General features: G+C 39.3%; 2 protein-coding genes across 6 annotated transcripts in view; one reads left to right on the top strand and one right to left on the bottom strand.

The window, feature by feature from the left end:
• The window catches only part of NUSAP1 (nucleolar and spindle associated protein 1), a 35,140-nt gene extending 7,800 nt beyond the window's left edge, over positions 1 to 27,340 (top strand). For 2 of the 5 annotated variants that reach the window (XM_065064601.1, XM_065064600.1), the window contains exons 5-15: positions 15,863 to 15,928; positions 16,941 to 17,126; positions 17,953 to 18,142; positions 19,860 to 19,949; positions 20,654 to 20,766; positions 21,445 to 21,510; positions 21,693 to 21,880; positions 23,971 to 24,143; positions 24,972 to 25,082; positions 25,632 to 25,743; positions 26,210 to 27,340. In XM_065064601.1, coding sequence (XP_064920673.1) covers positions 15,926 to 15,928; positions 16,941 to 17,126; positions 17,953 to 18,142; positions 19,860 to 19,949; positions 20,654 to 20,766; positions 21,445 to 21,510; positions 21,693 to 21,880; positions 23,971 to 24,143; positions 24,972 to 25,082; positions 25,632 to 25,743; positions 26,210 to 26,297 — 1,320 coding nt within the window. In that variant the 5' untranslated portion in view covers positions 15,863 to 15,925 and the 3' untranslated portion in view covers positions 26,298 to 27,340. Of the gene's footprint in view, positions 1 to 14,130; positions 14,439 to 15,862; positions 15,929 to 16,940; positions 17,127 to 17,952; positions 18,143 to 19,859; positions 19,950 to 20,653; positions 20,767 to 21,444; positions 21,511 to 21,692; positions 21,881 to 23,970; positions 24,144 to 24,971; positions 25,083 to 25,631; positions 25,744 to 26,209 lie in introns of those variants that run through there. The other 3 variants (XM_013366935.3, XM_021287200.2, XM_065064602.1) reach the window with 3 other exon arrangements.
• On the bottom strand, positions 7,937 to 14,065 carry OIP5 (Opa interacting protein 5). Its single transcript, XM_021287527.2, has 5 exons — positions 13,672 to 14,065; positions 13,324 to 13,390; positions 12,194 to 12,316; positions 11,539 to 11,620; positions 7,937 to 10,221 (listed from the first exon to the last, which is right to left on the bottom strand). The coding sequence occupies exons 1-5, from the start codon at positions 14,063 to 14,065 to the stop codon at positions 10,150 to 10,152; spliced, it is 738 nt and encodes a 245-aa protein (XP_021143202.2). The 3' UTR covers positions 7,937 to 10,149.
• Positions 27,341 to 27,606: the final 266 nt, after the last annotated feature.

Raw genomic sequence — 27,606 nt, 5'->3', positions numbered from 1 at the left:
ACTGCTGATTTTTCCTGACTCCTATCCATGACGTTAGTTTTTTCAAGTTTAATTTCAGAATGTAATATTTTTAGCAGGGGTAAGGATCTGTGTCTTTCACAGAAGTAATACTCCAATAGTGTGTGCCCAGAAGACCCCCACTGCTGTACCTTTCTGGCCAGCACCTTTCTAAAACTGCTGTGTTAGGAAATGCTGCCTCAGCCTCATTACTTTGTCTTGCTCTACTTCTTCTCTGTTGGTTGGAAATCTTCCTGTGTGAAAGATTACAAAAACAAGGGGCATGTGCAATAGATCATATATATATACACATATATATATTTTAATACTTGTGGACAAAATGATGTTACAAGTTGTTTGAAAACAACAAAATCACCAATGTCTTCCATTTTGAGATGTGTATAGTTCCATAAGCATTAGTGCTTTGTAGCAAACTGTAGTGCCATGTTAGGATCAGTGCATGAGCCTAGTAGTATTTTTGCAATTTCAGAGTGACAAATTTATTAATAAACAGTGATTATAATGTAATTAAGAATAGAAAGGATACAATAGAAATGTCGCAAACATGGTCTCAACATGCAGTATCCTCCCTTTGACAATGGCAACGCTATCTTTAGAAATGAAATGCATTCACTTAATGGGCTTCATAGAACCACAGTTGACTTTTTGTTTTTAGTCTGTCTGTCCAGCTACAGTAGTAAGCTAGTGTATGTAAGCATCCAGAATTCTCGTCTCCATCAGTGGGATTCTTTTCTCTTTAGTCTTTGTTGAAGATGTTTTCTTCCATGTGCAGCATTTTCGATTTTGTTATTATCCATCCTGTGATATACTCAGAAAAGTATGAATATGCTAAGGAGTTTGTATGCATTTTGTACACGGCTCTGCTACCTTAAAATAATTTACAAAATCTGTTAATTAAGTATTTCTTTTTTTTGTTCAGATCAGACTATGTAATTGTTATAACTAGTTAAACATTATCCCCATTATATAATAAGTTAATGGTTGCAAAATGTTATCCGCCAATTATGCGTAGAAGACTTTTATCCATTATTGCAGGAACAGGGAAAACCTTTTTTTGCTGAAGTCCTACTGAATCTTTTAAAACCATCGGTGGATCCTGCATTTACATACATCTTAATGTTAATAATAAGGAAAGAATATAGTAAGGTCAAGGGCTGTTGAAAAACAATATTGCAGACTGTAGCTGAAAAACAACATAGCAGACTGTATCTGTGCAGCAGGCTGTCTTGAGCCTGTGGATCAGAGATTCCCCACTCCTGTATTATTGAGAATTCAATATCCTGTATTTTAGGGAATTGCCAGTATTGCTTTCCAGCTCTAAGCTCAATTGGAATAATTTCTTTTTCTCCCTCTGCTTCTTTAGAAAGAGAGTTTAGACCAGGGGAAGTCCAAATGATTTAGCACTCAATGGGCAGCTTGGACTGATCAAATAAGAGACTGGCATGGTTCTTCAGACGTGCAATGCTCTGTGGATGTCATCCTCTGATTTCCTAGGAAAAAGTCTTTTATTTGGTGCCAGTGTTGCTCTTCACATATTTCTCTCTTTTGCAAGAAAAAAAATATTTTTCAACTGAAGAGAGGATACTGCATCTTTCTTTTCCTGAGACCTGCCTGTAAATGGCCGTTAGGGGGAGGGAGGGAGGGAACGGGCAGCTTGATTTTGATATGATGCGTCTCTAAAGTAATTAATCAAGAAGCATGTACTTTGGTGCAAAACCAGTAATCTGTGCAGAGTTAATGTGTGTAACGGAAACAAACAAACAATCCTCTGCATTGAATACTTTTCCAAAAAATTGGACAGGGGGGCCATTTACAGCAGAGCTCTAGGGGACCTGTGCTGAGATTTCTGTTCAGTTCTAAATGGAAGTAGCTGTACCATTGAATAACGTAGTTTAGTGCTTGGGAGAATCAATTGAAAAATACCTCTGAAACTGGAATGCAAAATAGCACAGTATGTAGGGGGAAGAATCCCTGATGCAAACAAAGCCATAAGATGATTTAATAAGAAAATAGAACTTTAGTAGCAATAACTGTTTTGCATGTGATAGTAAATAACTTGCATTAGCAAGACTGTACAGTAGAGTAAGTGGGTAATAACCAAATAAGTTTGTGGCGCTCTGTGCTGCAGGGAGTTGTGTGTAGAGTCTCTTCCTGAGAAGATAGGTGAATTCCTCTTATGTTCTTCTCCTTGGAGGGAATTTGGCACTTGAATAATTAGTTAATGAACCTGATATATAAAAACCCCCACTTAGCTTTGTCAGATGTCTGAAGCACTGTCAATGAGTGCTGGGGGAAGGGCAGTCAGTTCTTTTTGAAAGGATAGCTGAAGTTTCTGTATTTTTTCTTTTTTGTAGTCTAGCACTTACTCTGTTTCTCTGAGAAGAAACCAAACCCTTCCAAATACAGGACTGTGAAGAGAACCTGATTCTGAAGTTAGAAGCTTTTATTGTGGGAAGTAATTTTTTCTTTGTTTGAAAAGACCAGTCTGAAATGGTCTAAAAATAAAAAAATTAAGCACACTTGACGCTCAAAACATTTGTGCATCCCAAGCACAGCTGTACAATTCTAAAAATGTTACTTTACAGCAAAAAATAATTTCAGCCTTGCTCAACACTGTTTCAGACTGTAATTGATTTCTGTTGATGCCTGAAGTTCTGCAGAGGCAAGTACTGTGAAGCCTCTGGTAACACAAAGGGTTATTGATCTACAGCTGTAGCCTCTGCACCCAGCAAAGTATTTGCTATCAAAGGGTTACATAAAAGAGCTGCAGGACTTCTAAAATGTCCATAGGTGACAATAGTTCCAGTGCAGAAATGTAGTCAATAGAGACAATATGGCCCAACAGAAAATACTGTATTCTGAACAGAATTATTACATCAGAGGTTTAGATCTGGCTGGCTGGATTTCTTCTAGAAAGCTGAAGTAATTTGGACTGTAAGTTACAGCTGAAGGGAGGCTTCTAATGTTCCAAAATTACGGAGGTGAAGCCCTTTGGTTCTTCATAAGTTGATAATGGGACTGTGAGGGCTGTGAGCATTTTTACAAAATAAAGTAACCAAGATAAGCATGAGGATGTCTGAATTAAATGTGCGCTAATTTGTAATATGTGTATGAAAAGCTGGAAGGTTGTAATCAGCTTAAATTCCAGCTTTTGAATTATTGATAGAATTGGAAGCTGGCCATAGGGGACCTTAATTTGATTGTTATCTGATTACATCAGAGAAATTATAAATCTATTCTAGTCTGTGGTCAGCAAGTACATTTACACAATAATGAAATAATAGTAATGAAAACACGGTTGTGTTCGTACTTCAGAAGTATGAACTTTGTGGCTAAATAGAATTCTTCAAGGGTTTACTTATTCAGGGGAGGGAGGGTGGTAAATGAAGACTGGTGTAGCCAGGCGAGCTATCTGCATATTCTTCCTGGTTCAGACTTTTTATAATTATCTGTATTCTGTACCAGACTAGAAATTACTATTCACAGCAACAGAAGGAATACCTTTGCCTTTCAGCTCTTGTACTGTGGCATGACTTTTGCTTCAAACCCCTTGATTTCACTGCTTCTGAAACAAAGTGGAAGTGTGAGATGCTACTACATTTCAGTGTGGGATATCAAAGGTGTAGTGCCCCGTACTGAGATGCCGTTCTTTAGCAGGACTAGACCTGGATAATACAAGTACATGGGGTTTTGACACCCTGTTGTGCTGCTGCAGAAGGTCTAGCCGGTACTTATCTTGGGAATTGCACCTTCAGGAACTGCACCTTCTGCAACTGAGGATAATTGTCAAGTTTAGGACAAAAAGAAAGTCTTTCAAGCACTGACACTTTACACAAGGATTACATTGTCAAGAGCTGGCAGTGTGGTTTTTGGGCAGAGAGGGCAAAGATACGGAAGAGAAGAAAAGTTTTTGATGGATAACCAATCTTAGAAATAACTGCTTCCTGCATCCCTAGGAAACTGCCTGGTCTTCCTCCAAAACTAATAATCCTGCTTGCTGTTCAGGTACAGAGCTGCGTAATGGTAGTTCCAGTTGGATTCCATTGGGTTTCTTTTGCAGAATGATCCAGCATTTTGCCCCCTGTAGCACTTTGGCTGGCACACAAAAGCCAGCAGCTGAACCAGGTTGTCTCATTTAACGGAGTAGAACTCCAGCCATGGATTCTCATGTCTGTTCCCTTTCAGTCTGTTCTACACTTCCTTCCAAGTTCTAGATAGTGTTGGTGTTCATGATATAGCAGAGCGTATTTCTGGCACTGAGCCTATGTACCAGGTTATAATATAGACAGATTCCCTAAGGTTTTAAAACATTTAAGGTTAAAGATAAAAGGTGACTTACCGTTAAAACTCACTGTTTAGTGTGTCCTATGTAAATCCTGGCTGCTGTTCCACTTCCCCTCCAGATGAGTGTGTTTGCAGGTCAAATAAAAAGCAGCTAGTTTGTAATGCCTCAGGCATGGAGGAACTGAAGGAAAGCGGCACAGACCCACAAACCAAATCTTAGAGCTAGTATTCTAGTTATGCATGATTCAAAATGTCTAGTGTAACATAGTTATTACCAGTAAATTGAGATATGCATTTATACATAATGAAGCAATAGGAATTAATATACCAATAGCTTGAACTTCCTGCTTTGATTCTCAAATTTTTGGGGTTTTTTTCTTTCTTTTTTTTTTTTCTTTTCTTTTTTTAGAGAATGTGCTGCCTCTGTAGAGAAAGAGGCAGAATGTATAGATAAGGACAGAAGCATGGCACCAAAACTGTAAATTAGGAACCAGGATCAGCAGAACTCGCCTTTATAACCTCTTGTCTGGTTCATCTTAGTGCCCTGAGCATGTGAAAAGCAGGGCATGAACTAAGCATGTTTAGGGGCGAGATGGGGTTTCTCACCTGCTGCAGCTGTAGCAAGGAAAAGGGTGCAGAGTTTCTTACTTACAAGGTGCAGGGGAGAGCAACTAGTTGGGGGGGAAAAAGAAAACAAACACAAAACACACAAAAATCACGTAATGAAAACCACAGACTCAAATTGACTGTGGTATTTGCCAGACAGCAGGTAATACGCTTGTGTGTGGTGAGAAAAATTATTTGGAGAAGACTGAATTTAATAAGCACAGTACATATATTTCAGGTGTTGAATAGCTTTTTAAGACAGTATTTTCAGGTAACTCTCTAGCCACATAGGCAGCTGTACTGAAGCATACTGGTACTAGCCAGCAATAATGGCACCTGCAGGAATGAACCTGAAAATACTGGTAATCTTGTATATTTTTTAAGTTCTTTAAAGAGATTTTTAAAAACAGAAAATGAGATTTGATCGCTGAAGGTCTTTTATCTTCTGCAACACAGGTTGCAATAGTCTTTTTTCTTTATTTCACTTATTACATAAAAGGGAATTTGGGTGCCATCTTTCTGTAAACTTTTAGTGTGTTCTCTGTAATATTTCCCAAGTCTTTTAGTGGATAATGCAGTGAATTTTTGCTGGCAGTTTGAAAATAACAGAATATGTGGCAAAGCCTGCGTCACTAATACTTTCCAAGCTTAAACTTGTATTCAAGGATGTTGAATACTAGCTTGTTACTGCAGAATTCCATACTTCTACCTTAGCTTAACTTTGTAGGTGGGCTTAACTTGTGCAGAACACTTCTCCATGTACAGAGGCTCCATCCTCTTCCTTAAATAGACAGAGGAATTGTCTTGGAGGAAGAAATTGTGTGTCAAGTTAACTCCTGTTCATACTTCATAGCAAACCATCCATAAAGCACCATAACTTGGGTTTAGAATGGAGGTTGCATTTTTGTCATGAATGTTCTTTCCAGACATACAAGAACTGCCAAATGAAATAGGAATATTGTAAAAGAAAATAACTATTTTATGGTATCAGAAGTTAGACTAAATGAAATCCTTTGAGCCAACTTCTTCAAGCAAGAAGGGAATTTGTAAAACAAGTTTAGCCAAACGGTTAACCATGGCCACCTAACTCTCAGTGGGTATTTTTTAGAACACTTCACATAGTTTTAAACCCTGTTAAATATATTTTCCTTTGTGTGATGATTAAGCAGTTATGTCCTTTGTTAATGCTTCTTCCCTTCAGTGTAAAACCTGGGGAATGAGCTACTTCAGGATGTCAAAAAATAACAGCAAAGGAGAAGTATTAGTTACGGATTCTTTAAAATTATCTTAGTACTTGAAAACAGGCTAGAAAATACTTCTTGTACTGAATTTCTGATGGCGTGCTCACATGGATTAGTGGATGAAATTATTGGTGTTACTGGAACTATGTACTCCCATTGCACACGTTTTACATGGTAACAGTGAAAGAATGTCTCCCTGCAAATTCTGATGTTTTTTCCAAAAGGCAGCTTGCTTTGATATCTATGCATCTTTGAGGATTTCAAGATAAGATTTTATTCTTTTGACGCTGTAAAGAGGAACTGTTTAAAAATGAACTTGGAAACTCTGCACCTGTATACAAATTTTTTTAGCAATAAAGCAGCACAGGCTGAGAATGCACTAAAACTGGATGTGTCATTTGTTCAGAAGACAAATTAACCAACTTACTATACACTTGATTTCCAAGATGTGTTCGTACTTACTGCACCTTTGTCAAAACTTAAGGATTTGAGCTAAGCTCACATATGCTGGATATGTGCTTCGGGCCCAGCTGTTCCAGCAGACCTCAGGCACAAGAGTCTCTGACTTCTTGGAAGGCAACTAAGAAAAATTGTTACTCCAGTCATAATAAGGTCATCAACTTACCAGATAAACGCTTCCAGGGTTGTTTTATGTGGTAGCAGAAAGCTTCTGCTTCTTGTATTGATTGCTTGAAAGTAATAAGTCCTTCAGAAAACTGTTTCATATATGCGGACTGTTTATTGTTTTAGCCGCTATGTTTCTGAAAAACTTCTTTGGCCTGCAGGGAGGCACAACTTTCCTTGCAGTTGCTGCTGCAGTTTTGGGAAACGCTGTAACGTGGCAGCATGACACCACCTGGCGAGGACTGTGCTGAAGGAGCCACAGCTCCCAGCCCTGCTGCGAGCTTTTCAAACTCTGTTACGGATTGCTAGCTTATGCTGGCTTACCAAAGATTCACTGTATGATTGTTACTTCAGTAACCTGTTCAGCCACCTTAATTTGTTTCATTTTCTAGTTGTTTTTGTCTTTATGTTCCAAAGAAGACAGCTGCTGGTTAGCTAACATAAGCAGACATGACCTTGAGACTTGCTTGCTAAGTGGTTGGTGTTCTTTAAATAGAGAATCCATCCTTGCCAAGCCAGCCTGGCCCTGGCTGCACTTAAAGCTAGAACACGTCTCTCAAGATGCCTATTTAGAGGAGATTGGGTTCTGCACTAGAATAAGAAAAACAAATAATCACTGATCAGTTACAGATTAAGAGGAATTTGAACCCAGCACAGGCTGTGTGATCAAAAGCTGAATCTTCAGGAATAAAATTTTATAAGCATCACTTAAAACGCACCCATAGGTTTAAGTTGATATCTCAGTAAATGTTCATCTCAAATAACTGAAGATAACAAATTTATGTTTTGTAAATTGAAGTGGCTTGCTTCTTAAAACAGAATCTGTCTGGAACGCTGTACTGCTGTGAGCGTCAGCCTGTACATCAGGCAATAATGCCAAGAAAAAACATGATTTGATGAATAGACATGAGGGACTCAACAGAGCAGCAGACCTCCCAGTTTGAAATATTAGAGAAATGTAGTTAAAAATTTACCAGCTATTATTTAGCACACATTCATTTGGTTAAATTCATGCTACATGATATGAGGAACCATTAATTTAATGCTTCATTATGAACCAGGACCTAAACAAGATAAACTGATTTTTTTTTTGTGCAAACATAATCTAAGGAAAAGTGGGTTTATGACTCACATGATATTATCAGTGATTCACACAATATATATTTCTGAATTTTCAGCTTTTTTAATTTAAAAAGTTTCTTCTTTACAACTGTAAAACTAATATAAAAACATGACTGACAGCTTTCTTTCATTAGTTAAATGAAACAAGACAATTTAACACTATTACACACATATAGATGCAAAGTCCATAGCAAGAAACAGCCTCAATGCAGAAACCAGAATGAAAAAGCAAAAATGAGTAGTCCCATTATCATATTTCTTAAGACAGATGCAAAACCAAAAGGGCTGTAACTTAGAAAGTAGCACAAAGGTGAAGTTATGCAGTGGAAAACATTTACCTGAGATGGGAGGATGCCTGCACAAATTGAGCTTAGTCACAAGACCCCAGTTAAAGACTAACAGGTCCTTCAACGTAATGCAGAGTCACTGCACAAAACAACCTTAAAAACGCCTTTTTCTTAAGAATGAAGTAATCAAATACAGCAGCTTCAAACTTCACATGAATATACAGTGACAACTGTGATGAACAGCCTTCCAGCATTTTAGAGATGGTAACATTTATCATTACAGGCAATTAAACAGATCTTAACAAGAGTGTAACATTTACTTCAGGTAATTACTTTCCATATCCTTAATTTAGCTGCACTGCATTTTCACACTTAGGCCTGTCAAATTTGTAAAACATGAACAACAAAAATAATTTAGATAGTATTAGAATTTAACAGAGAGCACCCCTCCTCTCCCTGCAGAATGGCTGTTGAGATTTTATGTTATTGCTTAACCAGAACAAACTGAGACAACCCAGAACTCTTAAAAAGCAGCACAGCAGAAACAAATAGTATAAATATCAGCTCCCTACCTAAAGCCTCTGAGGTGCCTTGCACTAAGTTTTGTCCCCTCTGCTCCTTGCCCATTATGAGAGTTATTTTACAGATAAAACAATTAAGACTGTGAAATAGAGGGAGTACTGGCATTGGCAGCAACAGGGAACACAATCTGCCAACCATATACAGAAGGGAACGTGGCAAATAGCATCACTGGAATTCAGTTGATCAAGTAAATACAACCCTCTCTAGACTACTACAGACTACTAAACTTTATGGAAGGTTTAAAACATCAGCCTTTTAGGCAGCAAAAGACCCTTATCTTCCAGTAACAAGAATCAGGGATATTCTGCCCCAGTAACAAGGGGTAAGTAGTGCTCTGCCATCAGATTACTTTCTAGATGTTTGGAAAGAAGCAGAACCCATTCAAAACAGCAATGCAAATGAATAGCCATTAGGTATTTTCTCTGGAACGACTGCCCAAGTGAGGGCAGCAGGCAGATCATCACAACTTCAGCAGAGCATTGTTCCCATGATTGAGCAGAAGCAAAGGAGAAGACCATCCCTTGGTTCCACAGCATCAGCCCCAGAAGGAAAGGTTCAGATCTATTAAAGGCAGTTGCTCACAGCCTAAGGTTCCTGGGGCAGCAAGAGCTTGACTCAGTCCTGTGTAGCCACGGGGCTGCATTTCCAGAGGACCTGGCAGGCACGTGGGTTGCCCTTGAATTTGAAATGCAAAACCTTTTGCTTCAGCCAGCATCATGCCATCCAGATTCATGCACTAAGCACACACTGCATCTTTTGTGACATGCTGGCTTGCTCCTTTTGCAGGCCACATACACCAGCAAATCTAAAAGAACTCATCAGGAGCCCATTTAGCAGTGCCTCACATACCAGCTAAAGAGCCCCTTGACCAACAGCTGGCTGCCATTAACACTGCATTTATATGAAAATATGAGAACTGTAGTTCTAAGAACATTCAGTTTATAATAGCTCCTCTTGAATATCATCATCTTAGTATGTTTTGTATAGTTCCAGAAACCCGTTTTTAGTATTTAAAAGGCTGTTTTTTCCCCGGAAGTCATTAGAGGGAATCAAAGTCATAGCTACGCTGTCTCAGAAGGTGACACACTCCATGGGTGAGCTATTCATCTTTCCAAGCTTAACTTCAGTATGTCAGGTTTCAGGTGTTCCTCTTAGGTCAAAGGGATGCACTTATGTATCACTTCTTCCTATAAAGTGACAGATCAGTACTCAGACCTGTTCTGGTGCAGTATTTCACCATAATGAACAAGCTCTGCACAGAAACAGAAACAACTCCAGCAGTTCTTGAAAATGGCACATCATTAGTTGACCCTGCCTATTGCATATCCTGGCAGGAGGCCAACTGCATCTGATGCAGAGTTTTGCCTTTCTGCCACATCATTCTTCTATGCCAGCTCCTCCAGCTGTTTCATCACCAATTCTATGCGAGCGTGGACTTCTACAAGCTTTTCTTTCAGCTAGAAAAGAAGAGAAACATTAGTATTAAAACTAGAGAAAAATGTCCTAACACTGGATCTTTGAACAATCTGCACTCCACTTTTCAGTGGCTAAAGAGCAGCTGACTTTCAAGATGGAATATTATACTGGCTTTAATCTGTATACTGCATGTCTAGTACAGCCAAAACTGGCACCCAAATCAGAATCCTGCACTGCAAAGAGGAGCTAGATCAACGTGTGCCAGGAGAACCCCTTTCACACGTGTATGGAAATGCACTACTTAAGGAGCAAGAGTTGATGGAGCCTTACTATGATCCATCCAATCTTTCCTAGTCAACTCATTACAAGTCTTTACGCAGCCAGAGACCTTTTTTGACAATATCTGAAAAGACTGTTTCATCATTAGCTAAGGAAAACATGTGGACAGTCCCTCAGAAATGCCATTTCCAGAGTCTGTGGTTTAAGTTAACACATCAAAAGCACAAGAGTAAAATTCTGCTCATGTTATGTCTCAAAAAGCAAAAATCAGATTCCTGCGCTGCTTCTAACCAAGAAGCAAACTCTCCACAGTCACATCATTTGTGTTTGCAATGAACTACTACCATATTTTTACTTCAGGAAAATGCATCTCAACTTTAGAAGTCTTGCCTGGATAAGACTTTTGCATTTTAGCCTCACTTGACCTATAAAAACACTCTGATCTTTATCATTGATAAGACACTAGAAGATGACAAAACTTAAGAAGTGTCATGGGCCCATTTCCATGCTTGGAACAGAAACTCAAATAAAAAGCAAGGAACAAGTAAGCACATACATACTCAATATACTGGCTATTTCCTACACACAGCAACTGTAATTTACTAAGTTAATGACTAACCAAGTTACGGAAAAGAACACCCAACTTAAACACCAAAAAAGGAAGGAGGTTCTAGTGTTGTCTCTAAAACTACAAGTATATACTACCATGCTGTGGTGAGCTTACATAGCTGTAAATACAACTGTACTAGAATCCCTTTCAAATTTACAAATTGCTATTTTTTTAAACTCTTCAACAGTAACTTATCAATTCTAGGGACAAGTATTACTAGCAATACTTAGGTGAAGTCTGTCTATAGGATATTTTTTTCTTTTCAAGATGCAGCAATAAGAGAATAACTCAGTTTTGCCAGAAAATTAGCTAGAACTGGATATGTTTTGCACATAAGGGGTTCTAAAAAATATTTTGCATTTCTTACAAATTTAAGTCATTTACTGTATTCTAAGTCAGTCTTATGCCTTTAAAAGAAGTATTAGCATTTAAAAAACATTTTCCATACAAATTAATGTAGAAACCTTACTTGCTGCAGTTGTTGCTTTAAGGTCACAACAGGAAAATTCACCTTAGAAGCTTCTATTATCATTTGGTCTTTTAAGAAATAACTGGAAAACAAAAAGAGAAAGGGAAGAAAGGAAAAAAAAAACACACCAAAAAAACCAAACCAGTTAAACATACCATAATTGCATTCACTGTTTACAAGGTAATATATAAGATGATTTTAAAGCAGATACAAATTTGTTGCCAAAAGCAGCAAGCACATTGTAAAAATACTAAAATCCTAACAATGGTTTTGCTTTGAAATCATAAGATCCTCTCATCACCAGCTGCAAGTAATTATTTACAGTTTCTATAGTCAACTCCTCAGCCTATCATGGAACTACTTTGATATCTCACATTAGCTAAGTGAATCTGGGACTGAAGGAGATTTCAGTAGTGCAAACAACTACATTTAAACCTTGACATTATATGAGGGCGCTCAAAGAGTAAAAGGCAAATCAAATGGAGTCACGCCAACATGAACAACTGAAACACGGCGGATATTGAAATCCCACACCAATGTGCTCAGACAAAAGTAAAAAAGCTGCTTTTTTTAGCTGTAGATTAATTGTATACCGTGTTGTAATAAGTTGCAAATTCCTGTGAAATCACTGACCGTAAGAATACAGTATACTCACCAGTTGATGCTGTTTTTGAAGAAACAGAATAAGCCTCGGAGATAGGCCAGGGCACTGGAGGCAGAATAAAGAATTAAGCCCACAATTGAGCCACATGACTGACAGGATAATGAAGTGTAAGCACTAAGAGAGAAAAGGAAAAACATTATTAAAAAGAGGGTTCTGAAACCACAGATAATGCATGCTTGTCAGAGGACATCAAGTAATTGTTCTATCAGAACAAGACATAATAATGCCTCCTCCTTAAAGAAGTAATACACACAGAGAAAACATGAACATAAAAAGTTGGGCATGTAAGAGATAATATTTGTAATAAGTGAAGTTGCAATTAGGGGAGAAAATGCACAACTTATTACCACAGAGTGCTTTAGGTTGTACTACTCAAATATGATTTAACTGGTAAAACAATGCCTGTGCCCACACCTATGACAGGTCATAGATGCGACATTTCCTCCTGATAGAACAGCCTATTGCCTCAGAGACCTTCTCCCCTCAAAAAACAAAATAATACCCAGCAACAAATGAAACAAAAACCCAGGAAAAAGCAAATCCCAACAAACAAAAAAACAACAACAAAGGTATTTTATTTTAAAAGTTCCCAGCCCTTCTAGATCATGGAGTAGACTTTAAACAAGCTATTGGTTCTGTAAACCCTCAGGTGGTATTTACATCTGTAACACCAGACTAATCCCAGAGTTACCCAGCCTGCTACTAGCTGTAGAGCAGAAGTTACTGCTTTTTAGTATTAAAAACCAACAACAACAAACCACAACCCCCCCCCCCAAACAGAGATGCTTTAATTTAGGCAATACACCTTTTGGGTAAGGAGCAGAAGAGAACTGAAGGCCAGGCCGCCTTCTGTCTTTTACTGCATCACCCAAATGTTCATCCCCACCAACAAAGGCTGGGGCAGCAAAACTTTTTGACAAAAATGAAGCCTAAATACCTACAAAAGGCTTCTCCATGCGAAATGACGAAGCATGGGTACGAAAAGCACTCTGGAGCTTACCGAGCCCCGAGTTGCCCCCAGCGCCCTCCCCAGCGGAGCTCCCGGCTCGGCCCGGCAGGTACCGCGGCGGCCGCTCCCCGCAGCCCCGATGCCGAAAGCGAGACCCTGCCGAGCTACGCACCAGCCCAGGAGCGGTCCCTCGAGGCCGACGAGGAGCGAATCCTCCCAGGCCACACCGCTGGTGACTTCTGAAGAGAACACGTGAGGCACTGAAAACAAGATCTACACCCGGCCCAGCCCCACCCGCGTCCTTCCGCCCCGTGGCCTCAGGACACCCGACACGAAGCCCGGACCAGCCCTCGGGCCCGAGGAAGGTCGGGGTGCAGCACGGCTCAGCCCCCGTCCTCCCCGCGGAGCCCAGCCTAACCGAGCTCAGCCCAGCCCAGCCCAGCCCAGCCCAGCCCAGCCCAGCCCAGCGGCAGGCGGGCCCGGACCACCCCTGCCCCAGGGCCGCCGGGAGAGCACTGACTGAAGCAGACGAGGAGGCCGAGCTGCCGCTCCTCCTGCGCGCACAGGTGCAGCGAGTCCCCCAGCACCGCCCAGCAGCTGCGGCAGTGGAACACGGCGCAGTCCTGCGGCAGCGGCCCCTGCTGCCGCGGTAGCGAGGCCACGGCCGGCGGCGAGGAAGGTGGCGATGAAAGCGGCGACGGCAAGACCCGCGCGGCAACAGCAGAGGTCGCCGGCTGCTCCAGAACGATGGTCCCGCCGATCTGCGGCTCCTGGAGAAGCTCCAGCAGCTTCCGCCGCACCGCCATCTTCTCCCGCTCCGCGTTCGAGCGCGGCGCCCGCCTTCCCAGCCTCACAACTAGAGCGCGCTTCACAGATTTGAGTTTCCATTGGGCAACGGACGCATCAATCTTCATCTCCCGAGACTATTGGGAAGTGGGCCGCACCGAGTCATTCCGTTGCCCAATCAGCAGGAGAAGGCAGAGCTGCCCTTACCGTGTTCGAAAAAAGAAGAATAGCACGCCTCGGCGGCCGCACCGCCATTGGTAGTTTCCGTGTCCCAGACCCGACCCCTTTGCCTCGTCCAGCCAATAGCCTGGCGCGGCGGGCGAGTTCGAACGGTGGGGCGGGGATAAGGGACACCGTGTCAGTTGAGCGCGAGGTTCGAAGCGCGGCCGTTGATAAGCCTGCGCAGCTATGGCGCTCACCTCGCTCCAGCAGCTGGACTCGCTGAAATACATCGAGCTCCAGCAGATGGCGAAGGCTGCCGGCCTGAAGGCCAATCTCCGGGTGAGGCGGGGGAAGCTGCTGCGCTCGGGAGGGAGAAGCGCTGCGCACCTGAGCGAGGGGCGGGTGCGGGAAGTTCCGGCTGCCCGCCCTCCGAAGAGCAGTCCTGGCTTTGGGGCTTCCCCTGGGCCCAGCCAGGAGCTGACGGAGTGGGTGTCGTGAAGGGAACATGCCCTGTCCGTCCCTGTGGCGGTCGTTCTCATGTTGGGTACCGCGCTGATGGAGCCTCAGGCCGGTCCCTTTCCCGGGGCTGGAGGCGGTGTTGGCGGGGACACAGCTGGGCCTGGGGGTGGCGGCGGCAGCTTTCCGCTGCAGCGTCCGTCCGTTAGCTCCCGGCCGTGCCGCGAGGAGCTGCGTCCGTCCAGCTTCGTGACGGGCGGACACTCAAGGGAGCAAGGCTGACGGTACCAGGCTCCGTTTTCCCGGGGGCACCAAGGAGGGAGGCGGGGGCTGCCCCGCGGGGCCCGCCCGCAGCTCTGCGGGCCCGTCCCTGCCGTGCTCAGGGCTGCGGTACCGGCTGCTCCTCTGGCCGCGGCGGGTTACCACGCCGGCTGCTCTCAGCGCGCACAGCTGCGGGGTGTTTTTTACGGCTAGGTGTCAGAAAAATAGTCAATAGGGTGCCTTAAGTGGTGTGAGTGCGTTTGCTTGTTTGCCAGTCGTGGTTAAGAACGAGAAAGGTCTGCCGAGAGCTCCAGATCTCTGGCAGCTGCCGGTCTCCCGCCGTGGGCGCAGTGAGTGAGTGACGGGGCAGCAGCCAGGCTCCTGCACGGCTGCCGGGAGAAAGGCGTAAACCCCTAAAAGCAGGAAGATCCACGACTTAAGTGAACAAAGGAACTCGTTGTCCTTACAGGACTAAGACGTTTGCTTAGGGTTTTAGTTCTGGGTTATTTTATTCTTAAACTTCTAGTTCGGGCTCGATTTTATTTATTTATTTTTCCCATTAGGTATTGAGTGTTTCACAGCCTAAAATATCAACGATGTGGTTTCGTTGTTGTTATTCTGTTGCTACTGTTGAATATATACAAGGTATAAGAAAAAAGCTTTGCATGTATTATGGGCAAGACAGAAGTTATTGCAGAAATTTCACAGAATTTTAATTCACGTTCAGCTAGGCAGTGCTGCTGAAAACAGTCTCTCTCATTCATCCTTGCATAATTTCTGGAAAACAGATGGACCAGGAGAAACCTAGTCACACAGAAATTTGTCTTTGTACCACTGTGGGGAACATGCTACATGTTTATCTGCAGCCTTAAGCACTTTGTGTAATGTGACTGACCTGAACAAAGGCATGCCTTATTTTGTTAGATTCAGGAAATGTTCTGCTAGTTCACTGCATCAATTTACACGATATTAATTTGGTTTATGCAGTTTTTTGTTTGATGACTTAATACAATATTTGACTCGTATGTTGTTTGTTTTCTCTCCAGGCAGACAAATTGTTGAAAGCTCTGAAGCAACATTTTCATGGTACAAACCAAGGAAATGAAAATATGGTAACAGATGAATCAGCCATTCTTTTTAAGAGCGATAGATCTAACGTTGTAACTAGTAGAGCAGAGCATGTACTGAAAGTTGTCTTTTACCATGATGCATACTGTAACAAAAATACTTTTTTCTTAATAGTGCCTTTGGTTTAATCCACTCATGTACTGATAGAAACAGATGTGCTAGTATTAGCTTTGAAGTGGTTTCCTATATGACCCAAAGCTGATCTCCTTTCAGCTTATAAAGCTATAAATGTTTTTCAGCATCAGTACAAAATTATTGTTTGCAAACACTAACATTTAAATTCCATCGAACAGATATTTATTCTTGCCTGTTTAGCTCTAGACACTAGTCAAAACCAAATATAAAAATATTTTATTATCTTTGCATACCTAGATGAAAGATACTAGATACTTATTAGTAAACAGTTTTAATCTACTACAATATACTTGCGCTTTCTTGACTTTAAAAAAAAGCCTTATCTTCTGTAAGCTGAGTTACTTTGTTTGGCATGGCAATGTATTTTACATTTTGATAGAAAGTAAATTGGGGTATGTTTTTTCTAAAATATATATCCCTTTAAATGCTTCCTTTAAAATATTCTTTAAAGGCTTGAAGAACTGGTGTAACCCTTGTCAGCTTACTTTTGGTTTTAACAAGCATGGAAGAGGCTCTGCTTTTTTTTGTTTGTTTTGGTGAAGAGCATTCTATGCACAAATCTGGGAGAGTCACAGCATCGTGCAAGTCAGATTTCAAATATGAAGTATTAGTTTTTTTAATAATCTTATTACAATACTATACAATAAACTGTAGGGCTTTTCAAAGTTTTCAGATTATGAGCTGTGATGTTTAGGGAAATCCAAATATTGCCAATTTCTTGATTACTATGCTGCTAAATGCTAGTGGTTTTCCTTTGTGTGAAATATTTTTTCCCATAATAAAATTGAAACTGTCTCTTTGGAGTATCTAATTTATGTTTGTGTCAGATATGTTCCACATTACAGTATTTTTCTGCTACAGGACTCTGAAAAAAGTGCATCATCTTCCACCGAATCAAATGAAATGAGGAGTCAGGAGGAAATTATGCCTCCTTCAATGTCATTTGTTACAAAAAGATGTGGTAAAGAAAAGAAAATAGTGAGAAAAAAGAGTAACTCCAAAGAGGAAACTAATACCAGTGATGAAGGCCTTTCTGATGAGAAAGAGGTGATTTGTGTTGCTTGGTTTAGTGTGGCCACCTCCTCTTCCCCCAAGTTTAATTTAAACACACTTTATCTGGATGTAAGACTGCTTTCACTAGTTCATCATAGTGTTCTGAATATTAGACTAGTTTCAGAATTTATCTAAAATAAGGCTGTTTTCACTTTCTTTATATGGACAAAATTAATGATTTAGATGATTGCTTAATCCTCACAATTTAATTCCCACTCCTCTTGCTGAGTTCTTTATTCATGGGTTGTATATAGCAGAGGGAGGGGAAGTTTCAAAGTGAGATCGGGTAGAATTATTTTTCTCTAGAATTACATAAAAATAGTGTGTGAATTAAGAACTGTGTGAAAAACTTTTACTGATTTAGAGGAGGGAAATGAGAAGATGAGTGTTAGTCTGGTAGTGCTGGAGAATCATGCAGTAACCAGGGCTACAATAGTGCAAAGAGCAAATCAATATACTTTTACTTGCAAGTAATTAACTTCTGTCAATAAAGGCAATTTTATACTAAAATGTTAGAGCTGAGCAGATAAAAGCTTTCTAAAATAGATCTGTTTGTGAAATAACAGGATAAGTATTTTGCGAGTTAATTCAGGTTGGACTTGAGAAAGTCTGCTGCTCAGTCTTCCAGCCAAAACAGGGTCAACTATGAGGTGAGAATACAATGCTTAAGGCTTTATCTGATCTGATGTTGTGAAGCTCTAAGGGTGGAGGCTATGCAACCTCTCTGGGCAACCTGTTCCACTGGCTGACTGTTCTCAGAACAACAGCCTTTGTTTATACCCAGTTGTAACAAACTGTTTAAATTATGTTTCAACTGCAGGAGCATTCTGATATGAAAGAAAATGAAGTGCCTCAGGGTGAGCATGGAAAGGGACAGAAGGTATTCCAAAATGAGGAATTCCAAAATGAGGAACAAGTAACTAAACAGAGAGCTATTGAAAGTCCAGGGATGGCTGCTGGTCAGAGTGAACAACCAAAGGCAGCTTCTGCTAAAAGTGGCAGAGATGAATGTAAGTAGAAAATTCCAAAAGTAGGCTTAGTAACTTGTACTACTTAAAATGTACCATTTGGTCATTTAATTGTGTCTGCAAAGATTTTTGTGGCATCTCTGGTAATCAGTACCTTGTTTGGGGATACCAGAGGGGGAAAAAAAAAAAAAAATCTGTGTTTGGTTTGTTTAATGTATTGTAACACAATTTCACAAATTCAGGAATGTAGGAATTCTGCTGGCTTTGACTTAGAGCTCTGGACCTGATGTTTTTAGGGAAGCAGTTCTTCAAGGTCTGAATCTATTTTGGTCATGCACCTTGATTAGGATCAGTGCCTTCTGGAATACTGAAATGTTACTCGGCTCCTTTAAAAAGTGTCAAGAAAGGGAGAGCTTCCTCCCTCATGCTTCATTTTTCTTTTTTCACAGATGAATGGGTTTTGTCATTTTCTTCCCAGGAGTAAAATTAGTAAAGGAGGAGATACAGACAGAATCCTTTATAATTTGCCTAAACTCCCTAACAATATCTGAATGTATTACAGTGAATCATTCTTCCATCTGGTGGCTTTTTTAGACCTTCAAACATGTTGTTGCTGAGAATATTAACTCATTTCTTCCCTCTTTATGCATGTAGCTGACATGAAGAAATGAGTTTGCCCAATCTGATAATTAATGAATATTGTGAGTCTCTCAAATGGGGTAGATACTATTACTTGTTCCTCTTAGACTCAGTGTACGTAGTCCTTGAGCTATACTATGGATATTCTTGCTGTTCAGTAGAATTTACAAGGTCATTCTTATTGGAGGCGATCTATAGTTTTGAAACTGTTTCAGAAAATGAGGATTTTCAATGGAAGTTCTTTTAGAAACAGAAGCAATAGAATATGTAGAAGATGCTTTGAGGCAGCATTCATCCTGACAGCTGGCACAGTACTTATTTCTTCCTATAACTGCAGTTATAAGTGTCTGTACTGCTTTCTGGTTTTGTGTTTTTCTTTCAGTAATTTCAAACAGCAAGAGCTGTGTGACAGAAAAGTACTACGCCTGCATTTAGTGTTGAAAAGTTTATTTTCAACAACCAACCATTATTTGCTTCCATTGGGGATTTCTTTCAATATATTTAGGTTATCCAAGTTTACTTTAAAGGAGGTGTGAATTAATAAAAAAGCAAATGTTTGGTTTTAATATGCAAATATTGAACTTGATGTTTTTACCTGATATTTTTTCTCAAGAAAATGAAATTCATCACTAAACTGTGAGCATGAGCTTAATACCATACCTGAGAGCAGAGATGATAGAATGAACTTAGACTCTGTGTATGTATATAAGACAGTGGCAGAAAAGCTGCCCAAAAGCTCTTTCTTCTTTATCAACATTTTATAAAACTCTAGCTTATTAAGCATATCAAGACCTGTGAATTTAAAGTTACTTTTGCTACCACAAGCATAATTCTCTTGTAACTTTCCCTGTAAAATACTTTACTATCAAAGAAAATAACCTCGTATAACTGTAAGGTTCATGCTGAGCTTGTAGTTTGTCAAGGCATTCTGTTACTGATCTACCACTAAAAGGCTTTTTGAGAGGCTTAGGACATACCTATTTCAGCTGATGTATTTCTCAAAACCTAAACCCACTTTGAGGAGGTAAGATCTGTTTTAGAATAAATACTTTTTGAGTGGTTATGATATTAAAATATTTTCCAGGAGCTCTAATTATTTTGTCTAATCTTACTGTACCAGGTGATGCTCATCATGCAGGAGGGAAGATCCCTGTACCTGTAGGCCGTGCATCTAGGTCTAGGAAAACAGCAATGAAAGCTACTACACCAAGTAAGCTAACCTACCAGCTAGATGTATTGTTTGTGTGTGAAGGGAGACTTGACTTATAGTTTTTAACAACTCAAATTTCTGTTTTTGCTTGAAGAAGGGAACATCCTCTCTTTAAAAAGCAAGCAAACAAAAGAGTTCTCAGAGGGTACATTTTAAGGTATATCTTCCAACCTGTAAGTTCATAGTAGCAAATGACTCATATTATGTTAGAAAAGTGATTTATTGAATGCTTTGCCTTTTGGATATAATACTTGCGTTCATGATATTTCAAAATAACAAAGAGCAGAAAGATATGCTACAATTCCTGCTTGTTTAGCTTTGACTTTATAATACTACTGTTGTACTGCATTACTATGTATTAGCTCATTTTTATCACTCTGTAAAACACATTCATTCATTTAAAATTTGGAAGTGTTTATTCTTTAACTGCAGAACTTGGGCGTGGGACTAGATGATCCTTAAAGTTCCCTTCCAAGCCAAACCATTCTATAACTCTCCAGAGCATGCACCATGTAACTGGTCATGTAGCTGGTAAAGTAGATCCTAGTAACTGTTTGGTTACCTGTGTATACAGTCTTTAATTAGAGGGATATGTCATATTTTCTTTGAGGCCATAGCTATAGGTGTTGCAAGATTTTCTATTAAGCAGTAAACTTCCTTAGGAACTTATCAGATATGTGACTTTTATTTTTGGATCTTTTTAGACTTTAAAAAGTTGCATGAGGCTCACTTCAACAAAATGGAATCTATTGCTGAATACATTGAGAGGAAAAAAAGAATGATTGAAAACTGTAGCAGTTCTCTCAATGAAGTCAAGGTAAGTGGTAACACAGAAAGATACCCGTTGTTGCTGGATTCATTTATCTCCAGAGCCTCTCTGTAAAAGTCCCATAGAGTCTCTTTAAAGCAGTAAATATAACAGTTGGTCAGGTACACATGTAGTGGAATATTATGATCAGTGAAATATAACTGCAGTCCTCTAACTAGTTATACATTTGTATATGCCTTGTATAGTTACAGAAGTTTTTATATATTAACAGTGTATGGCTATAAACAGCTACAGGAACCAACAAATAACTTGTCAGTTTTGAGTTAAAATAATTGTCACAATCACTTTTGTGAAGGATCTCCTGGAACTTTTGCCTGCAACTGTTTGAATTGCTTAACCAAGGGTATGGGTTATCTTTTCAAAGAGTGGGAATTAAATATTAAGTTTCTCTTTTGTGCCTTGAACTATCGTGCAATAACTGAATGTGGCTCCTTTAAAATGTATGCAATGTATGTTCTCAGTAGCCTCAATTCTCAGTTTTTGTATTTCACACTTGCATGGGTGAAAGCTGCAAACAGGGCCTCTTTCAGAGCATGGCAGACCTTAGAAAAGTGACAGTAATGTGTCAATAAATATATGAAAACATATGTCAATGGACACATGAAAACAGTAACACTGAAACTCCTGTGTTATGAATGTATACTCAAAACCAATTACTTATGGCAGGTGCTGGCCAAAAAATCAAATCACTTAAGAGGGTCAGAAAAAGGTACTCCACGTAATAATTCTAAGGTATGTGTTTTCAGATAAACTTAATAATAAAACTACTTATGTTTAAAATATGCTTTTAAAGAAAAAAGAAAAACTGAAGAGACTGTCTGCTTGTGATTCACGGTGTATTTTCCCTTCCTCTTAGCTGCTCTTCTGATACATTTTTAGCAGAGTATGCTAACTCATTATTTGCTTTTCCCTAGAAACAATCCAGTGCCAAAACACTTTTATTCAGCCCAAATCTGGAAAGAGGTATATTCTCTGCCACCTGCACTCCTAGCAACCCCAGGCGCTCACCACGCAATTCTCTGAACACTGCCAGTCGGAATATTTTATCTAGGAAATCTTCATTTAATCCTTCTGTCATTTCAACAACCAAAATGAATGTCAGGTAAAAAGAACAAACCAAAACTACCAGTGAGCAACTGAATGTGATACACGTGAAATAGCCAAATCTAAGTGTTGATTGTGTTACTTCTGTTCCAAACATGAACTACATGAGACTAATTCTGATTACTAACTTGCAGTCTATCTTTGACTGGTTTGAAGCCTTACTGTCCTGCTACTACCTTGATTCTTCATTTTGATGTCTGATGGTGAAGGAATCTTTCCTCTTTTACTCTCTCTCATCTTGCTCAACCAACCAAGCCAAATTATTTTTCTTCTCTTGCTGTGCTAGGTTTCCTCTTTTGTCAGGCAACTTAATCTCTGTTATACCTGAATTAGTTTTTCTTTGAGATGACTTATCCAGAACTGTATGCAATATTCCAGATGAGTCTCGCAATGGACTCATCATTTTCTTCATCCCCCATGTCACAGCAGGGGCTCGTTTTGTGATTGACTACTATAAGCAGATTGTCATGTTAACTGGATTCCCATCTGCTAGAAACAAAGTTGTGATGAATTGCTAAATAAATGAACTCATACTCAATACTATTAAACCTCATCTCATTTCCTTTTAAAACATCAGGTGCACTTTGTTATTCCTATGCAGTAATCTAATTTTCTATGGTAGTATTTCCTGAACTTTAGTTGTCGGTAAATTCTATTAGCTTATTACTAATTTTTCTGAAGTCTTGAACAAATACTTTTAGGAGGAATCAAAAGGATAGTCCATATAGTATTCCGCTGATAAATGCCCTTTTATCCTGTTTCTTTTCAGTGAAAGTCCTTGTCTCTACTATTGGTTTCTAAGTATTGTATTAATTCCAGTTTTATTCAGTTTATTTAACCGTCCACAGTGACTGTTCAGATTTAGACATTATCCTTATTTAATTTAGCCTTATCCTTCTTCCCCTACTAACAATATCTGGTTAATCTTAGGCTCAGCTGTGTTACTTCCCATTTTTCTGATAATTTTCACTTCTCAGCTTTTACATGTCAAGATTATAGCTGCTGATGCTTTTTTTTTGTCCCTGAATAAAGTGCGTGTGTGCGTGCGCACATGTGTTATTATTAAATCAGTGCAAGTTCTAATTCTGACAACAACTAATAAATAATCATGGGACTTGTAGTTTTTGTATGTAGTTCTTTTGCCACTCAAATGTCAAGATTACAGGCTCCTTGTAAAACCAAGCTTAATCTTACTGGCTTTTTCCTACTTCGAAGGTGCTATCTTTGATTTTGATAGACAACAAATGGAAATCATAGTCATTCTGCCTCTAGCTGGATGATTTTTGTCTTCACTGCAGCCATACCTGATTCTTAGCAATATATACACCAAAACAACACTTGGAATTTGCTTCCACTCTATTTGTCCAAAGATGTGATGAGGTGGATCTAGAAGCTGCACTTCATTCATAAACTTGCTTGCCCTCAAAACAAAGCTTTCTTCCAACATGTACCCCCTGTCTTTACACATCTTGCAGGTTTTCAGCTTATTCTCAGTAGCTTTTTGATAAGGCTATTACTTCATGCAAGATTTTGAATTTTTTCCTATATTTATATATACACATCTATACACAAACAAATGCATTAAAAATGTGTGTACATATTCACATACAGCATGTGTGTGTGGTATGCAGGTAATGTGTTTTGACTAAAATTTGTCTTCTTCCTCTGTAGATCTTTGAGTTATAGAGTTCTGTCAGTAATTTTTCTTTTTTCTTTATTTGAATTTTAAAATTAACAATATTTATATATAATGTTTAGAATGTTTTACTACGGAATCCAAATCTAAAGTAAATCATATCTGTTGGTGAAGAAATCTACAAGCTTATTGCATCCAAATAAGAAAGTCTGTTCTTTGTCATTCCTATTATAAAGGAATATTACTTACTGCAATTAATGATGGCTCACAACTTGAAAGCTGCCAGTGAGGGTATATTTAGTGCAGTTTATGCATAAGCTGTGAACATTGTATACACAGTAAAACTTCCTATCTGTGAGAAAAGTAGAATGCAGAACCTTCTGTGTTCTATCATGTTGCTTACATTCCTTGTAGATGACTAATTTTGTCTTCATATTTCTAATAATTCCCAGGTTCTCAGAAGCCACAAAAGATAATGAGCATAAACGTTCTCTTACTAAGACTCCATCTAGAATGTCTCCATACTTGGAGGAGATCACACCTAATAGCCAAAAGAGCTGTAAACCAATAAGTCAGAAAAACAGCAAGGGAAATACAAGAAATAACGATCCGACTGCACCGAAGGGTAAGGTGGATGCTAAATATTTGGCTCTTTGTTTAGGACTGACTCTTTAAAAACTGCAGTAGTTTCTTGGTTTCCTTTGGTTCTGAGTGTTTTGTCTAAAATGGTTCGGTGCTAAGACTTAAACATATGGCACCTAGCTACAGAAAAGGAGATAGAAAATCTTCTAGACCTTTAAGGACTACATATAGCAAAAGATTCATGTAACAGGTACAGGGATCCCCTGTCTGTGGTGGTAGGAATTCCTGATGTGTTCTCAGAGGTCTCATTCTTCTCACAGGACCAGGTCATTTGATTGCTAATGATCTCTGCACCAGCACAGCTCTGCTCTCTAACTGTTGATAACCTAGTGTCACAGGTACATTAGCACGGGCCAAGAACCCAGAGTTGCCAGTCTTGCTGTGTGGCAATACTGATGTGTTTTAGGGGGAAAGAAAAGCTCCACTGCTGATGGGAAGCTGGAGTGTTCTGGAAGAATGCTGCCTTTTTTTTTTAAATCTAAAAATCCATTGCTTCCAAATAAGCACAGGGACTAGGAACTACAACTTTTTCTGAAGGACTAGAAAAAATAATGGAGCTATTTATGCTATTGCATAGCATAATCAGCACAAATTGCCTAGTAATCTACAACTCTTGCTCTCTCCGGACCTGAAAGCTTTCTATTTGAAGTGATCTGTGTTTGTGCAATTCTGTCTTAAGAGCTATGAGAGGTATAATGGCTCTTTAGTCTTGATAGTTGCAAGGTGGTCTTCACAGGCACCTTCCAACTTGCTACATACAGTCATGTTCTTACTACTATAACTAAGTAGGATATCTTGATGCCTTTTGTAGTTATGACCCCCTTCAAGTTTGCAGCTCACTCTGCAGAGCCCACAAGTGCAAAGAAGACATTTGATCTCAAAGCAAGTCTCTCGAGGCCACTTCGGTATCAGCCACACAAAGGTACCGTGATCCTGTGCAGTTTGTGTCAGTCCTGTTACTGAACTACCTCATCAAGTGAGGCATTGATACAAACCACAACAGTAAAGTTTGCAGTCTTTTTTCCTGTCCCTTTCTCTATGGATTTCCATACAGTCTGTGAACTGATGTCAAATTACTGCATAACACATGCTTTAAGTGCATCCGTACTTAAGAATAAGTCCTTAGGAACAAAAGGCCATAAATATGAGAATAAACATTCTTGTATTCCACTGCATAGATGTATATGCAGGAAATATGAGATGGTCCTTACACAATGAGGCTTATTTTTTAGTTTTTTAAAATGCTCTATTGTGTGAAAAGCAGAACTCTGTAGTGTTACTTATAAGTGCAGTCACCTGTTACTGCTTATAGGAAAACTACTTGTAGGGAATGGGCTGGTGAAATTGGTAATATAGCTGGAGAGGCATTTCCTCTTAAAGTCAACCAGCAAAAACAGGCTAGCTAGTATAAAAAATTAGTAAACTACTTAGAAGTAGTAAACTAGTTTCTCTTTTTACCCCTAAATTGTAGGACCACTAAAACCTTGGGGAGAATCTAAAGAAAATACTGTCCTCAATAAGTCTGCTGGTAGCAACATCTCTTCACGTAAGAAAGATTACAAACAGCCACATCTCCAGACAAGGTTAGTATGTCATTAGCTTTTTATTAATAGTGTTATTTAAAATAATGTGGTGACTTATTTGTCTTTTTAAGATTAAAATACACAGTTCAGGAAATAATACTTTAATATATGAGCAGTTTTTGCCTCCAATAGTCTGCAGTCAGGAAGGCAGAATCAGACAGACTTTGTTGTAGGAATGCCGTCAGTTCTGGCATTTGGAGATTTACCTTCACCTTGGAAGAAGCTGTGAATATTGACATGTTGTTAGAATGTTAGACCTCTACATCTAAGCAGAAGTATTTACCTAAGATTCAGTCCAAAATAGAACTGTTCTCTCTACTATGGCAAATGCAGCACACTGCATAAAAAAATGCAGCACACTGGATAAATAGATGTTGAACCTTGGTCAGCTTCAGGTTCCTTTGGTTGCTTGTCTCTCTATCTCTAGTATAACTTGATATGGTCTGTGTCTCTTTTTCCACTTCAGGGAAGAAAGGCGTGAGAAACATGAGCAAGAGAGGAAAAAGAAAAAGGATCGGGTTCTTGGAAACCGCAGAGGACTATCTGTGGGTTAGGAGGAACAAGAAATACCTAAGGAATCACTGTAAATATTGTTCATGTCATGTAAATATTTGTGCTGTCTGTGTATGGTTCAGTTTGCTGTTAGGTAGTGGAATCCAGAGAGCATTGAATGCAACCCTATCTGAGTGTAGTGTTTTAGTGATTAGCTTCTCCAACAAGATAGGGGTCTTAAACTTTTAGGAGCTTAGAACTATCTCTATTTGCTTAATATTTAACTGATTTCACTAAAATATGTTAAATGAGAAAATGTAAATGAAAAAAAAAAGATGCTCAAGAAGCCTCCTTGCAACTTAGGACAGACTTCTCCACCAGAATGCATTTGTTACCCACTAGAATGCATGCTTTGGACAGCAAGCTTCAAAAACCTTCTGGTAAATTCCAGGAGCTGGGGATGTCTGCTTGCCTTGTTCTCCAGTCCTTAAATTCTTTTACAGCTGTTACAGCAATTAGGCAGCATTTCTAATTGCATGTCTATGAAGCTGTAGGGAATTTACAGAAGAAAAAATATGCAAGCTCTCTGGAAAACTAAAAGCTTACAGCATAATTGTAAAATACTATATTTTTAAAAAGTTACCACTGAAAAAGTGGCTTTACCAATTAGCAACTGGATGCTTTGAACAGTTAAGGTTGGTTTGGTTTTTTTATGGTAAATACCAGATGTTAACAGAATTATTCTACTTTTCAGCTCGGCTTAAAAGAGGTTACAGTAGAGTTTAAGCACATTTGATATCTTATATTTAAAATCTGTTGTTGTTAGTTTTTAAAAAATAAAAGCTGTCTGAATTTGACTGATGAAACTGGAAAGGTAATTTAGCAGTTGTAACCTCAGCTAGAATTGTGAGCAAATAATTATTTCAGTGAATTTAGTGTCCTGTCAAATATGATGAAATGTCAAGAACAAGCAATTTTTTAAATATAAACTTAATGAAAGGAGAATAAATATTTTGTATATATCTTGTTTATCACTGGCTCTGTCATTGGATGTACAAGGTATATGTAACTTCTTGGAAGTGTGAACAAAACTAGTGCTATGCTATTTCCTACTGTGTCTTTTGTGTTAAGTTTTCCTTACTGATTAGCCTCCCTGTCACTTTATGAAAGCATGTCTGTTCTGCTGCCTTTAGAAACAAAAACCATCCCCTCTTTTGAGCTATTTAATTCTGTGCAAGAGGAAAATGATAGTGTAAGACCCTGTTCCAGCTTGCTTTGTGGCCTCTTCCACATAAAATATAGGTACACTTAATATTTGTGAAGTATACTTAAGGTCACTGGAGAGGAGGTCAGTGCTCTGATTAGACTAGG

Source organism: Columba livia, chromosome 5 (assembly GCF_036013475.1).
Source record: "Columba livia isolate bColLiv1 breed racing homer chromosome 5, bColLiv1.pat.W.v2, whole genome shotgun sequence".
In the NCBI taxonomy this organism is placed as follows: Eukaryota; Metazoa; Chordata; class Aves; order Columbiformes; family Columbidae; genus Columba; species Columba livia.
This window is presented reverse-complemented; position numbering and strand designations above follow the sequence as displayed.

Coding starts and splice junctions, on each gene's coding strand:
- OIP5 (XM_021287527.2), bottom strand. CDS start 14,065: ATGAAGATTGATGCGTCCGTTGCCCAATGGAAACTCAAATCTGTGAAG. Junction 13,391..13,671: donor CGGCCTCCTCGTCTGCTTCA/GTCAGTGCTCTC, acceptor TGTTCTCTTCAG/AAGTCACCAGCGGTGTGGCC. Junction 12,317..13,323: donor GAGGGACCGCTCCTGGGCTG/GTGCGTAGCTCG, acceptor TTTCTCTCTTAG/TGCTTACACTTCATTATCCT.